Raw genomic sequence first — 13238 nt, forward strand, 5'->3', positions numbered from 1 at the left:
GACGATCGATGTGGCGCAAGACCACTTTTCCACGGCGCACCGCACGTTTACGCTGCTCGATGCGCCCGGACATCGCGACTTTATTCCCAACATGATCTCGGGCGCAGCGCAGGCGGATTCGGCACTGCTCGTCGTCGACTCGATCCTCGGCGCCTTTGAGGCCGGATTCGGCCCCAACGGCCAGATGCGCGAGCATGCGCTGCTGGTGCGCAGCTTGGGCGTGCAGCAGCTCGTCGTCGTCGTCAACAAGCTCGACGCGGTCGGATACAGCCAGGAGCGCTACGACGAGATCGTGACCAAGGTCAGACCGTTCCTCACCTCGTGTGGATTCGATGCGGCCAAGCTGCGGTTCGTGCCGTGTGGCGGATCGGTGGGCGAGAACTTGGCGGTGAGGGAGGAAGGCGGCGATCTGTCAAAGTGGTACGATGGACCGACACTCGTCGAGGTGCTGGACAAGCTCGAGCCGCCGGCGCGGCTGCTGGATGGACCGCTGCGCCTGCCCGTGACCAACGTGTTCAAAGGCCAGACGGCGATTGCGTCGGGCGTGGGCGTGTCGGGCCGAGTGATTTCGGGAATCGTTCAGATCGGCGACCGACTGCGACCTGTGCCCGGCGACGAGTCGGGTATGGTGCGTGCGATCGAAGTCGACTCCGAGGCGGTACCCTGGGCGGTGGCGGGAGCCAATGCGACCGTATACCTCAGTGGCATTGACCAGATCCAGATCGCGGTTGGTGCGGTGCTGTGCTCGCCGTCGCAGCCGATTGCGCTGTGCGACTCTTTCATGGCGCAGGTGCTGGTGTTTGAGCCCACGTACCCGCTCGTGGCGGGCACGAGCATCGAGCTCTTCCACCACAGCGCCAACATCCCCGCGACCCTCACCGAGCTCGTAGCCATCCTGGACAAGACGACGGGCGCAGTCGCCAAGGCCAAGCCGCGTGTGCTCACCAAGGGCTCCACGGCCATTGTGCGCGTGGCGGTCAAGGCGGGCGGAGCAGCGGGCCAGAGCAGCGGCATCCCCATCGAAGATGCCAAGAGCAACAAGGAGATGGCGCGCGTGCTCATGCGCATGAACGGCGAAACTGTCGCTGCGGGCATTGTCATGGAAACACACTCTGCCACCTAGCTCACACGTGCAGATTTGGGAACAGGATGAACAAAATCAATGCAATCAAGTGTGCAGCTACCATTCGAGCGCCTTTGCGACTGCGGCAGCATCATGCGCATCAGCGTCCGGTTCGGTCTTGACTGCAACGGTGAGGTCGGCGATGTGCATGGGCGTCGAGTTGTCGATTTCGATCTTGACTGCCGGATGCTCTTCCTGTTTGAAGGGCGAGATGAGTGGGGCCGGGTGGATTTCGCCGTCTGCTAGTAGGGTGACTTTGACGCGCTTTTCGGCCGCCTTTGGGTCGATGGGACGGTAGCTCGGGCAAAGACCTGCGCTGCCTACGTTGCACAAGTCGCAGCGAGGGCCTGTAGGGACGCAGATGACCTGGCCGAATCCGACGAGAAGCCGATTGATGTGCGGGTGCAGCTCACGCGGCAACCACGACTGCAGATTCAAGCGCGTCTGTTCGGGCGTCTTTGTATCATGCCACCCGAGCCGGTTGGTCATGCGATGCACGTGCGTGTCGACTCCAATCCCCACCTGAATGCCCATCGAACTGAGCGCCAAAAAGGCCATCTTTGGGCCCACGCCGGGCAGACTGCACAGCTCATCGACGGTGCGGGGTACGTCACCGTCAAAGTCGGCAGCAAGGATGCGCGCTGCGGATTTGAGGTAGCCGGTCTTGCGACGCCAGAAGCCGACTTTGGCGATGCAGCTCGAGATGGCGTCGTCGTCGGCGTCGAGTAGCGACTGCAGACACAGGCCGTTGGGCAGGTTGCGCTGGAGGTTGTACACGGCTTCGGCGGTGACAGGGTCCTTGGTCTGAGACGAGAGCATGAGCGAGACGAGCGTCGCGAGGCGTTCGCGCTTGGCGGCATCTTCGGACGACTCGCCCTCGCGCCACGAGTCGGCACGCCGATCTTCGCGGCCGTTCTCCTCGCAGCCCATGGTGTCAACGGGTGCAACGATGCGCGCGCGCTGCTTGGTCAGCAGCTCGTACACCTTCTCCCAGTGAGCTGGCGCAGGATGCGCCTCGTGCGGCTCGAGGTCGACCTTGAGAGGCTTCTTGGTGGCCTTGCGCGGAGACACGTCGAATGGCGATACAGCCGCTTTCTTCGGCTTGGACGGTGACGCCGACTTGGACATGGAACGCGAAAGGGGCTTAGACTCGGTCTCTTCTTTGACCGCAGACTTGGACGAGGCTTTGGCTACGCGCTTGGCCTTTGGCGTGGACTTGGTGGTCTTCTGGTCGGTGAAGACATCGCTGTCGTGGTCCGAGGAGTGTGCGCCATCGTCTGAGAAGTCGGAGCCGGAGGCATAGTCCTCCGACTCACTGGAGGGCGACTGGGCTCGCGACCGTTTTGCAGACGTGCGCATGGATCGCGTCTGCTGCGGCGCCTTTGCAGAAGAGGAAGGCGATGCTTTTGGGGTGGACGGAGAAGCAAGGGGAGCTGCGCTGCGGCGACGGAGTGAGTAGGAGCGGCGAGACTCCTCGACCGCGAGCGCTGTAGCCATCGCCGCGTCCTCTTCGACCGAAGCACCACCTGTGACTTGGGCGACCGAGTGGCCATTGGCCGTGACAACAGTAGCGGAAGGGGCAGCGACAGCCACGGACGCTCCCGGAACAAGTGGGCTAGGCGCAAAGAGCTTGCGCCGAGACGACGCCCTGGTGGCTGACATGAAGGCCGAGGCAACTCCACCGAGGCGTGGGCTGAGACGGTGAATGGTGGCGATGGTCAGACGAGTTGCGGCTCCTTCGAGTCGGGTTCGAGCTGGTATGGTCGAGTGAGAAGAAGTGACGATGTGGGGTAGAGGATGTTCAGACCGCATTTCCGCCACCGGGCCAAGCGAAATGCATCTTCCAAGGGTTCACACGCCGGCCACCAAACCGGCATTTCTAATCGTGCAGCTGGGCCGCAGGCCGAAAAAAAAAGGAAAGGTCCAGATGTCTGGTAACCTCGCGACGAGCTCCTCAGCCACGGATTTTGAGCTGGGCCCAACGCAATCTGATTTGATCTGCAGACACCCTTGTCATTGCTCCATTGGCATTCGAAACTCTAGCCACAATTGCTTCTGAATGCTACTTCTGACCAAGACGGGCGAGGTAGGCCTCCCAACCCGCCTTCTTGTACCGCGAACCCTGTTGCCTGACCTTGTCGAACGCCGCCTTCTTGTCGGCCTTGCCCTCTTCGGTCATGAGAGCGCCGTAGATACCCCTACCGACGATGATGACGTCGCAGCCGCTTTCACGGATGACCTGGTCGGGCGTGCGGTACTGTTGGCCCATGGCATCGCCCTTGACGTCGAGGCCGACGCCCGGTGTGAGGATGAGCAGGTCGCGCTCCGTGTTGGGGCCCTCGCGCTCGTCGACGCGCGACATGGCGATGAAGCCACAGACAAAGCCGGTGGTGTCCTTCTTGGCCTCGTCGACACACGCCTGCGTGTAGGAACCCTTGGTGAGCGCGCCTGCCGAGCTCATCTCGGCGAGCAGCAGAAGGCCGCGTCCGAGCGGTTGGCCCACCTTGGCGAGACCGCTGATGACGCCCGGTCCAGGCACCAGATGCGCGTTGGTGATGTGCGACCACGACGCAATCTTGTGCACGCCCGACGAGTACTGCAGGCTTGCCGTGTTGCCTGTAGATGCAAATGCGCCAGGGTAAGCTCGTGTCAGCGGGGTGCACAGGCACTTCGAGTGGACGATCGCATGGACTTACCAATGTCGGCAAACTTGCGGTCCTCGAAGATGAGAAAGTCGTGCTTCTGGCTGAGCGCGGTGAGCTGCTGGACGAGGTCGATGTCAAAATCCTCGACAATGTCGATGTGCGTCTTGACCAGGCACACGTCTGGGCCGACGGCATCGCACACGTCGAGCAGGTCCTGCTTGTTGGTCACGTCGACCGAGACGCACAGGTTGGACTGCTTGCGCTCGATGCACTCGAGCAGCGCCTTGGCGGCGGCGTTGGGCTGCTTGGCCGCGCGTGATGCGTACGTCTGGAGGGTGATGCTCGACATGTCGCCGCAGAAACGTTGATGAGGAGGGCCGATAGCTATGATCGACAAAGGCAGTCAAGATGCTTCGGCGCCCCGCGTGCGAATGTCATGCAAAGGCAAAGCATAGCGAGCGGGGCCAAATTCGCGTCCTGCCAAAGATTTCTTATCGCACGATAAAATTCCAGCTTCGTCGGGCGCTCACGTGAACCGGAAGAAATGGGCTCAGAGGCGCAGGAAGAAAAAAAGGGCAAAGCCGCGCGCACAAGATCGGCTGCCAGGCCGATTAGCAATTGGATCAGCTTGGAGAGCTGCAGCTGCAGCCAGTGCCTTCCACCAGACTTTGAGTCCGTCTACACCATCACCACCTCACCCTATTACCCACAGCTTTCGTTTAGCGGCTCACGTGTGGAAGCCGCCCTGTATTCGCCGCCATGGCCGCCAACACCGCCACTACGGCGCCTACGCAGTTTTCCAAGCTGCTCCGCCAGGCGCGCATCTCGAGCTTCGACCCGGCCGTGCCGCAGGTGTACACGGCGCCACCTGCCTATGCTGCTCGCGGCGAGTGGGGCATGAAGAGGCCGCTGCCGTCGTCTTCTGCCTCGATCTTTGGCTCCTCGTCCGGCTCGGCTGCGTATCCGGGCGCGCTGCGCTACGTCGAGGTGTCGCAGCTCGACACCGCTGAAGGCCAGACCTCGTGGAAGGAGCGCGAGAAGGAGGTGCTCTTTGTCAAGCGCTGGGCCGAGGCGGATACCAAGCTGCACATCAAGAAACCCGAATCCAACGGCCACACCTACACCGAGCCGGGCAGCCACGGCCCGCGCCCCGCCACGTCGTTCCTCAAATCCACCGAGCGCTACTTTCCTTCCGAGATTCCGGGCCCGATCGAGCTCACGCCCGAGCAGGAGGCGAGCGAGGATGCCAAGGAGCGCGAGGCGAGGCTGTACAACAACCGCTGGCGCAGCCTCATGAAGCACCATGCCGCGCGCGGTGCGGCGGACCCAGCCTACAAGGGGCTCGACTTTATGGGCGAGCAGTCGACGTCGCGCGCCTACGGCTTTGATGCCGACAAGTTCTCGACGCGCCCGCGCATGATGGCCAACTACAACGCGCTCACCGATGCGCAATTTGACAAGTTTGTCGCCAAGATCCGCCACGAGCGCGGGGCGTGGAAGAAGTTCTTCAACGACAAGGAGCGCGGTCGGCTGCTGGGGCTCATTCGAAAGCGCCAGGAGAAGGAGTACGCCGCCGCGCTGCGTGCGCGCGAGGATGCCGAGCGACGCGGCGCCACGAAGGAGCCGCTGCCCGAGATCAACCCGGAGGCCGAGCTGGAGCAGATGACGCTCGCCGAGATCGACATGCTGGAGCAGTCGCGCGATGTGGATGCGACGCGCGATGCCTTCCGCATGCTCGAGGACAAGACGCTGCGCGAGGCGTCCAAGCAGTCGTCCGCCGCGCTTCCCGGTCTTTCGCAGCCGAACACGCTTCACCCGCATGCAGGTCTGCAGTATTCGCAGCCCGATGCCATCTACACGGCCATGCTCGCCGAGCCGCTGCCCGGTCGCGTGATCCACGAGGTGAGCTCCAAGAGCGACCGCGATCTGCGCAAGTACGCCAAGGTCGCCGATGGACGTTCGGTGCTGGTGGGTGGACGTGTGAGCTATCTGCACGCACCGCTGCGTGCGCAGGCGCCGCCGACGATCGACTGGAGCCGACAGGAGCCCAAGCAGGGCACGGCGCTGTTCCGCATCGTCGACGCCTACCGCTCCTCGAGCCTGACGCTCGGCAGTGGAATGCACCGCGACATGCTCTCGCCCCGCAACGACCTCGGATACCTTCGTTCGAACGTCGAGCTCGTCAAGACCGATGCAAGCGGTCAGCCCGTCAACCGGGTCGCGCCCATGGGTAGCGCCGAGTACGTCGGTCAGACCGCACAGGATCCCAACAAGCCAGTGCGCAAGGCTCTCGGCAGCGTGGGCGAGCCGAGGAAACCCGCTGGCTTCGCAGCGCTCAACGGCCTCGCGGATCGCCGCAAGAACGATGCCCAGAAACAGAGGCGTCTCGGCCGCAATCCCTCCGCCCAGGCCAAGGCCGAGCAAAAGGATTCGGTGGATGCAACAAAGAAGATGCTCGACAACCTCGACGGCCTCATCAACCCATCCACCCGCTCCTGATCCTTCCGCTAGAAAAGTTGTAAATCTCACCATCATCCCACCTTCAAACACAAGTGACCCACAATTACTTTGGCAGCGTTTGTGCCGCGCGGACGTCCCGAAGCCGTTGAATCAGCCGCACAGACGAGGAACGTGAGAGTGGCAGGAGAGCGGTTGCAAGCCGCCACTGAAAAAAAGAAAGTACCATTTGACGAAAAGATGCAAGGGATCGCTGACGATCGCAGAAGACAAGACGATAAGATTCGGCACGACGCCGGAAAGATCGGACCAGGTCCGATGCGCGTGCGTTTTTTGGGGCTGTGGTATGGATGGATCACGTCGGAATCAGAGACTCGGGTTGTCGCCCGAAGACATATCTACAGGGAAAAGGCGATCGACGAAGAGATAAGAAGGTAGCTCGAAAAACAAGCCTTGAATAGAAATCGAAGAAAGAGGGCGGAGCATCAGTGATGCGCCCACCCGGACGTCGAGAGCGCACCAAACACGCCGCTGTGCTGAAAGAGGGAGCGAGAGCCGGCGAGCAGCGCCGACGGCATCAGCGGACCAGACATGGTGCCGTTGGCCAGCTTGCCCGACTCGCCGTCGACGCCGTCCATCTCCTTGAACGCACCACCGGTGCCGAGGTAGTCGGAGCTCGAGCGCATCAGCAATGCCGACGGATTCTCCATGGCCAGACTCGCTCGCGATAAGTGCGAGGCACGCGCCAGGCCCTGCTCCTGCGCTTGCGACCTTTGCGACGCGTGCGTAGCTGCCGCCGGCGCCGATCGGCAGTGCTGCTCTCCTCCCTCGAGCACGGCTAGCGAGGCGGTGCGGTGATGCGACTTGGCCCACATGTCGACGGGCGATGCGGCTCTGGCCTTGTGAGGCGTCTCAGCGTCCAGCGTGATGTCGCCGTCGAGCCGCAACGCGGGGATCGCGTCAAAGTAGCCGAGCGCCTCGTCCAGCACCAGCAACAGACGTTGCGACGACTCGTGGTCACGGTGTTTGCCCCGGCTCGATCGCTTCTCCTCCCACGTCTGCAGACGATGCAGGAAGCCGATCCACGTCTCGTCCGGCACCGTCACCTCGTAGTTGCACTTTTTGAGGAACCACGCCTCGGTCTGGTTGAGCTCGGCGAGCGGAATGCCGGTGACCTCGTTCCAGGTCTTGTTGAGGAACGTGTTGTCGTCCAGGTGCTTGTTGGCGATCATCATGCCAAGTGTAAACAGCTTGAACGGCGCTGCCGACGTAGGCTGCGCAAAGAGGCCGAGCACCACCGGATCGATCGAGCCATCGGGCAGCTGCGCCATGATGAGCAGACGCAGCGCGTTCAGGATGCCGAGCAGGAAGGCTGTAGGCGAGAGCAAGGTCTGCGCCAAGACCTGGTGCACGAACCTGCGGAAGGCAGGACTCGGCTCGTTGGCGTACGAGGTGACGATGCTGGCTACCGAGTCTCGGCCTGGGCGGCCGTGGGACTGGCTGTTGGGCGACCGAGAGCTCGCCGCTTCGGCACTCGCCGCCGACAGCGACTCGCTGAGAGAGACGAAGAGATGGTCGTTGTTGCTCCAGCGCCAGTCGGGCGAGACGAGGCGCAAGACGGCGACGACATTGTCGCGCATTCGGCCGGACCACTTTGAGCAGGGCGCCTTGGTCGAGGCTTTGGACGAGCTTCGGCGCGAGCGAATCGCAGACTCTGAACGCGAACGGTCCAAGGACATGCCGAGTCCCATGTGGAGCGGGCTTCGTGCTGTCTCGACCGAGTGCGCCGAGATGGTGGAGCTCAACGCTGGGCTTTCGAGGACGAGCGACGCGGGCGTGCCAGGCTCGGAGCTGCTGGCGGTGCTTGCGCCCGAGCTGTGCCTGGTGAGGGCATCCGAGTGGCCGGAACCCTGACGCGAGCGTTTTGTGGATGCAGCCTCCTTGGCCAAGGCCGAGCGAGCGCGCTCGGCACCGACGGCCATGCGGTGCAGATCGTCGTGCGACGAAGCGGCATCACTGCCAAAGGTGAACGAGTGTGCTTGCGGGCGCAGCTGCGGCATGCGGTCGGGTCCAAATGGCGAGCGGAAGGCATTCCAGTCGCCCGAAGAAGGCGCTTGCGCCGGACGATCGAGCACGGTCGAGGACCAAGGCGACATATCGGGCGTGTTGAGCGACGGCGTCGAGGACGACGAAGGCATGGATTCTGCTTCGGGCGACATGACCTCTTCGTCATCCTCGTCCATGGCCTCGTCCGAGGTTTCGTGCGCCTCGGCGAGCAGGTCGGGGTCGAAGAGGGCGGTGCAGGCATTCCAGATCAGCTGAGCACCGATGGCTGCGATGGGAAGCGCCGACTTGTCGAGAGAGTCGGGCGACGAGGGCGGAGGACCAGCGGCCGCGTCGGGTGCGCCCTCGGCGGGCACGCCTTCCGGGTCTGCGGCTGCGATCGGCGCCGCCACATCGTGAGTCTGGCGGGTCGGTTCAGGCCATCGACGCTCCTCGCCGTGGCCTCGAGTCTCGTCCGGAGCAAAATGCTGCGATTCCTCACGCATGCTGGGCTGCCAGGCATGGGCATCGCCCGAGCGTGACGCGGCATAAGCATCGCGGGGACGCTCCTCGCGGTCAAACGGCTGCGAAGGATAGAATCGATGACCTGGGCCTTCTAAGCTTGGATAGTCGCGGGTGGAAGCGTCGGATCGGTGGTACGCTTCGTGCGCCACGTTCGATGCATATCGAGCATAGTGCGGAGCGCGATCCCAGCCGTGTGCAGAGGCAGCGCCGTGAGCGTCGTGGTGCGCCGTCCAGGCGTGTTGAGCTCCAAGCGAGGCATCGTCCGAGTTGCGGTGCACGGCAGGACCGTAGGCATGATCGCCGTACGCCTGGCCCGGATGGGGGAGGTGGGGAACAGAGCCTCGGTGCGACGAGGCGGAGTTGTGCCAGTCGGACCAGTCGCGGCCCGCGTAGTCGGAGGCACGGCCATCGCGATGGTAAGCGTCCGAGTTCCAGCTGTCTCTCTGGCGTCGGTCCGCGTAGCGGTCGTGAGCCGCGGAGCCATCCGCACCATGGGCGTGGTGAGGATATCGTTGCTGGTACTGGTTGGAGGGGAGGCGGGAGTGGTGGGGATCGTGTGGATAGTGATGGGAGTGATGGGGATGCGAATACTGGGAAGGATGTTGGTGATGGTGGCCCTGATAGCCATTCTGGGCAAAGGCGGAAGGGTACAGAGGAGCCCCGTTCTGGCGCTCATGCGCTTTGGCCATGTGATGCTGGACCAGCAGCTGGTGCTCGAGCTGTTGGTGAGTGCGTGGCTGCTGAGACGGATGGGGAAGAGCAAGAGCCTGAGCATACCACGCCGTAGCAGCATGAGCAGGAGCGTAGGCAGGGACGGCATAGCCCCACGTGGGTTGCCTTCCAGCGCGTGCGGCAGCGGCGGAGAGTCGCGGAGCCTGAGGCGCTTGCCAGACGCCATGATCCGCATGACCGGGTGGAGCGGAGCCATGAGCGTAGGAGTGGCTGTGGTAGATGTGCGTCTGGCCCGCAGCGTCTACGAAAGGGTAGACGGTGGGGATGTTGGCGGTTGGAACTGGCAGGCTCTGTTGGGGATCGTGATGAGGGTAAAGGCCCATGCCGAAGCCGGCTTCAGGGCCGTGGTGGTACGCGCCCATGACGGGCTGCGCATCGGGGTAAAAGGCCATGGCTGCAGCGAAGGCAGGTGCGCACACCGAGGCTAGAGAACCTGGGTGAGCGCTTTTGATCGGACCGGAGGCGATGCGACGCGGTCCTGTGATCCCAAGGTCGGTACAGGCGGAGGAGCTCGACCGAGATGGGTGTTTGGGCGATTGATCGAACGAGGCGAAAGACGAAGGTGAAGCTGGAAATGATAGATACGGTACGTTGTCGTCTAGCTACCTGGAAAATCGATGGAAGCCGATGGGGCCAAGAAAGGGAAGGGGAGGCTGGTGAGGACCGTGAATAGAGAGCAGCACAATGAAGGCGTCCCTAGGCCCGAGGTGATGACGAGAGGATCACCTAGACGAGAGAGTTGCAGCCATGAAGGAGTCGAGAGGTTGACAGCGTACGAGGGCGAGGGAGGACGAACTGCGGCTCGATGTCGACGTCGATGCGGCCTGGTCTGCGGAAGAGACGAGTGGAGCAGCGACGTTGGCGATGCTGGAGCCAAGTTGAAGCGTGAGAGGCGGTCAAGGCCGGGCCAGACGTTGCGTCACGAACGATGCTCTGGGCTGGACGGGGCGGGGCGGGTGTACCGAGTCTTCGCTAACCGAATGACTGCGGGAAGGACGGCAGAACGCGAGGTCCAAGAGAGAGGGGTCGTTACACGATGGAGAGCCGATCTAAAACGTGCAGCGGCGGTCGAAAAGGCGATTCGCTGCAGTTGATGGAAGGGGCAACCCAAGGCCAGAGATCGATTGACTCGGCACTAAGTTTGGCTGGCGGAACGACGGATGAGGCGCAACAACGAATGTCCGAGGACGAAGCGATGCTGAGTCTTGTCGAAAAGCCGTCTTCTTCCGTACGCACAACACACCCCACGATCGAGGTTATAAAGAACCTCGAGCGAGCCGACGAAGCGGAGGGTGATGCGGGCGAAACGGCGGGTGAGCGCGCTCAAGAGAGGGAGGAGAGTCCCACCAAAGAGGAGCAGCAACCCAACGCGGAAGAGGAACCAAGCGAACGAACGAAAGAAGGAGGGAGAGGAAGAGGAAAGGATGATGGTGACCGGAAGGGAAGCGGGTGGGGTGGCATCGCCATGCCTCGACAGCATACGAGGCTTGGCCTTCGGAGCCGGGTAGAGCTAGAGGTGAGAGCGACTGAGCGGATAGCGTAGCCGCTGACCGCACACTGCAGACAGGCAGGCAGCGGGGGAAAGCGAGTTCACAGTTGGATCAGCGCCACACTGGTGAGCGCAGTCAACTGCACCGCAGCGGTGGCACCGACAGCCGCGTGCTCACAAGAGAGAGTGCAGCCACCTTTTTTTCTCGCTGCACCTCGAATTCGGTGAGGGGCTCCTGAGCAGCGGCAGCTACCGGCAGCAACAGCAGCAGCACCATAAGCGCTGTGGAAACTTTGGTGAGTCAGGCAAAGCGGACCGCAGAGCAGCGCTCCGCTGTAGCAATTTTGCAATTCGACAGAAAGGCCCCTCCTCTCGAGGTTTCGCCGGCCGGGGAGCGAATTTGCGCTGCGGTGCGTCCGATACAAAACCCTTGGAAACCCTTCAAGTTCAAGCGGGCTTGCGGGCGAAAATTCGTAACTACCCATTCGAAGGAGCATTACAAAAGTAGGACTACAAAGTGAAAAGAATCTCTAATCAGACAAGAGCCGCGAAAAACACCGCGGTGGGCGGTCGAATTTCATCAGGGCTTGGAGGCGGCTTGAAAGGGCTATTGGCAGCAAAGTTTTCGGCGGTTCGAAACGAAGAGCCAGCTGCTTCAAACCGTCAGAGGCCATTGTTGCTGCGTGGGATTACGAGGCGCTGACTTGGCCCATCACCGCCTGGCTCATGGTGAAAAGGGGGAGAGCGAAAACGTGGCGCGGTGGGTGAATCCAGGAGGCACCTCGAGATCGTGCGTGTGGCAGCATTCAGACTCAGCCCTCAGCAGCTGGACCGCGCCGAGCTGGAGCGGTGCCCGCTCTCGCGCGGGTTGGCGCGCGCCTGGCTGAGAGGCGGCCTTGGCAACGTCGGAAATCCATGCCGAGGCTAGCTTGGCCATTCGCTTGCCGTGGCCTGCAAGCGCTGGAATGGTTCGCCGAACTCGACTGACGGTGGTGTTGGCAGTCCGACCGGGGCGCCGACGTCCTGTGAATCCAGGAATCAGACGTCGAGCATAAGGCTGGGCTGTCCGGAGCGAGCTGCTCCAAGCGCGACCAAGATGTGCAAAGCATGTGATTGCAGACTGGCGCTGGAGCTGCACAGGCTGCAGTCGCTGCAGGGTGCTGCCGCACGAGACAGCGAGACGACGCGCACGCGACTAAGGGTGCAGTTGGAAATGGCGTAAATGAGACAAAGTCAGGGAGAGAGGGCGGGCGTCGGGCATGTGAGGCCGATGCATCGAGCCTGCTGCCTCCTGACAAGATTCGACTTGGCTCCCTCCCCGCTGCTCGCCAAGCTTGGTCCTCACTCGGACCGATGCTACCGTAGCAGCGAGATTGCCGCAGATTTTTGCTGTAGACTCGACGTGGGGCTGGCTCGGTTAAAGTTCAAGTCGCCAAGGCAGTGCATGGCGCGCAAAAGCGAGGCTACATTGTTCGTTCAAGACGACGACGACGACGACGACGACGGCCATGGGCCCCTCCGGACTTTGAACGGACTGGGAAAGGCTGGGATCGGACGAGCTCCCGGGCGCGGGAAGCGGGTCGCTTTGCGAGGAAGAGCCGAACGAGGGGCAGGCCCGGGACGTCATGTAGCCCGGCTTAGTGGGCAAACTAGGCAGCTGCCTCGAACGCTGTGCAACTTTCCAGTCCCTCCTCCAATCACTCGACACTTTACCGCAGCACGAGGTGGGAGGCCTCGGACCGATACCACGCGAGAGTGCCATCGGTGCGGCTCATTGGTGCAATGGCGAAGCCGAGATTTGCGGTGTTGGAGCATGCGAGACCAGTCAAGTTTTCAGGGCGCTTTTCGCTCCAACCGAAAGAGGTCGGAAGGAGCTCCCCGAATCGGGCACAGCCCAGGCCCAGCAGGCTCAAGATAGTAGCGGTGAGCCGTGGGGGATCCCGGTGCTAATTTTGTCCGAATTCTTGATTTTTTTGGGAAAAAAAGGCGAGGTAGCTATGATATCACTGCTGCAGCAAGGCGAGACCGGATCGACGGGCGTGCCAGATTTCGTAGAAAAGAAAAAAAGGAAAGAAACAAATGGCCAATTGCGGATCGGAGGTGGAGAGCGGCGCGCGCGCAGTGACCCTGAATTTGGGGCGTGACAGTGGATTCCTGCGCAGCGGCGCAAAGTGAACCTGCATTCAAGTGCCTGTCGCTCTGCCGATCCTGGCTTTTTTTTTTT

General features: G+C 62.3%; 6 protein-coding genes across 6 annotated transcripts; 2 read left to right on the plus strand and 4 right to left on the minus strand.

Moving 5' to 3' along the window:
- On the plus strand, positions 1 to 1123 carry PAN0_073c6598 (EF Tu GTP binding domain-containing protein; the record flags this gene model as incomplete). Its single annotated transcript, XM_014797958.1, has 1 exon — positions 1 to 1123. A coding segment is annotated over one exon (1123 nt), but the record flags the coding sequence as incomplete, so codon positions are not given.
- Positions 1124 to 1180: 57 nt separating this feature from the next.
- PAN0_073d6599 (DNA glycosylase) lies at positions 1181 to 2935 on the minus strand (the record flags this gene model as incomplete). The annotated part of the gene is made up of 1 exon (XM_014797959.1): positions 1181 to 2935. The coding sequence occupies one exon, from the start codon at positions 2933 to 2935 to the stop codon at positions 1181 to 1183; it is 1755 nt and encodes a 584-aa protein (XP_014653445.1).
- Positions 2936 to 3185: 250 nt separating this feature from the next.
- On the minus strand, positions 3186 to 4117 carry PAN0_073d6600 (uridine 5'-monophosphate synthase; the record flags this gene model as incomplete). The annotated part of the gene is made up of 2 exons (XM_014797960.1): positions 3186 to 3739; positions 3820 to 4117. The coding sequence occupies 2 exons, from the start codon at positions 4115 to 4117 to the stop codon at positions 3186 to 3188; spliced, it is 852 nt and encodes a 283-aa protein (XP_014653446.1).
- Positions 4118 to 4527: 410 nt separating this feature from the next.
- PAN0_073c6601 (uncharacterized protein) lies at positions 4528 to 6267 on the plus strand (the record flags this gene model as incomplete). Its single annotated transcript, XM_014797961.1, has 1 exon — positions 4528 to 6267. The coding sequence occupies one exon, from the start codon at positions 4528 to 4530 to the stop codon at positions 6265 to 6267; it is 1740 nt and encodes a 579-aa protein (XP_014653447.1).
- A 443-nt stretch (positions 6268 to 6710) lies between these two features.
- On the minus strand, positions 6711 to 11291 carry PAN0_073d6602 (uncharacterized protein; the record flags this gene model as incomplete). Its single annotated transcript, XM_014797962.1, has 5 exons — positions 6711 to 10127; positions 10302 to 10392; positions 10453 to 10574; positions 10769 to 11035; positions 11193 to 11291. The coding sequence occupies 5 exons, from the start codon at positions 11289 to 11291 to the stop codon at positions 6711 to 6713; spliced, it is 3996 nt and encodes a 1331-aa protein (XP_014653448.1).
- A 447-nt stretch (positions 11292 to 11738) lies between these two features.
- On the minus strand, positions 11739 to 12776 carry PAN0_073d6603 (uncharacterized protein; the record flags this gene model as incomplete). The annotated part of the gene is made up of 3 exons (XM_014797963.1): positions 11739 to 12209; positions 12360 to 12403; positions 12482 to 12776. 3 exons carry the CDS (start codon positions 12774 to 12776, stop codon positions 11739 to 11741), a joined length of 810 nt encoding a protein of 269 aa, XP_014653449.1.
- Between the last annotated feature and the right edge of the window lie 462 nt (positions 12777 to 13238).

This window comes from Moesziomyces antarcticus, assembly GCF_000747765.1.
Source record: "Moesziomyces antarcticus DNA, scaffold: scaffold_v10073, strain JCM 10317, whole genome shotgun sequence".
NCBI lineage: Eukaryota > Fungi > Basidiomycota > Ustilaginomycetes > Ustilaginales > Ustilaginaceae > Moesziomyces > Moesziomyces antarcticus.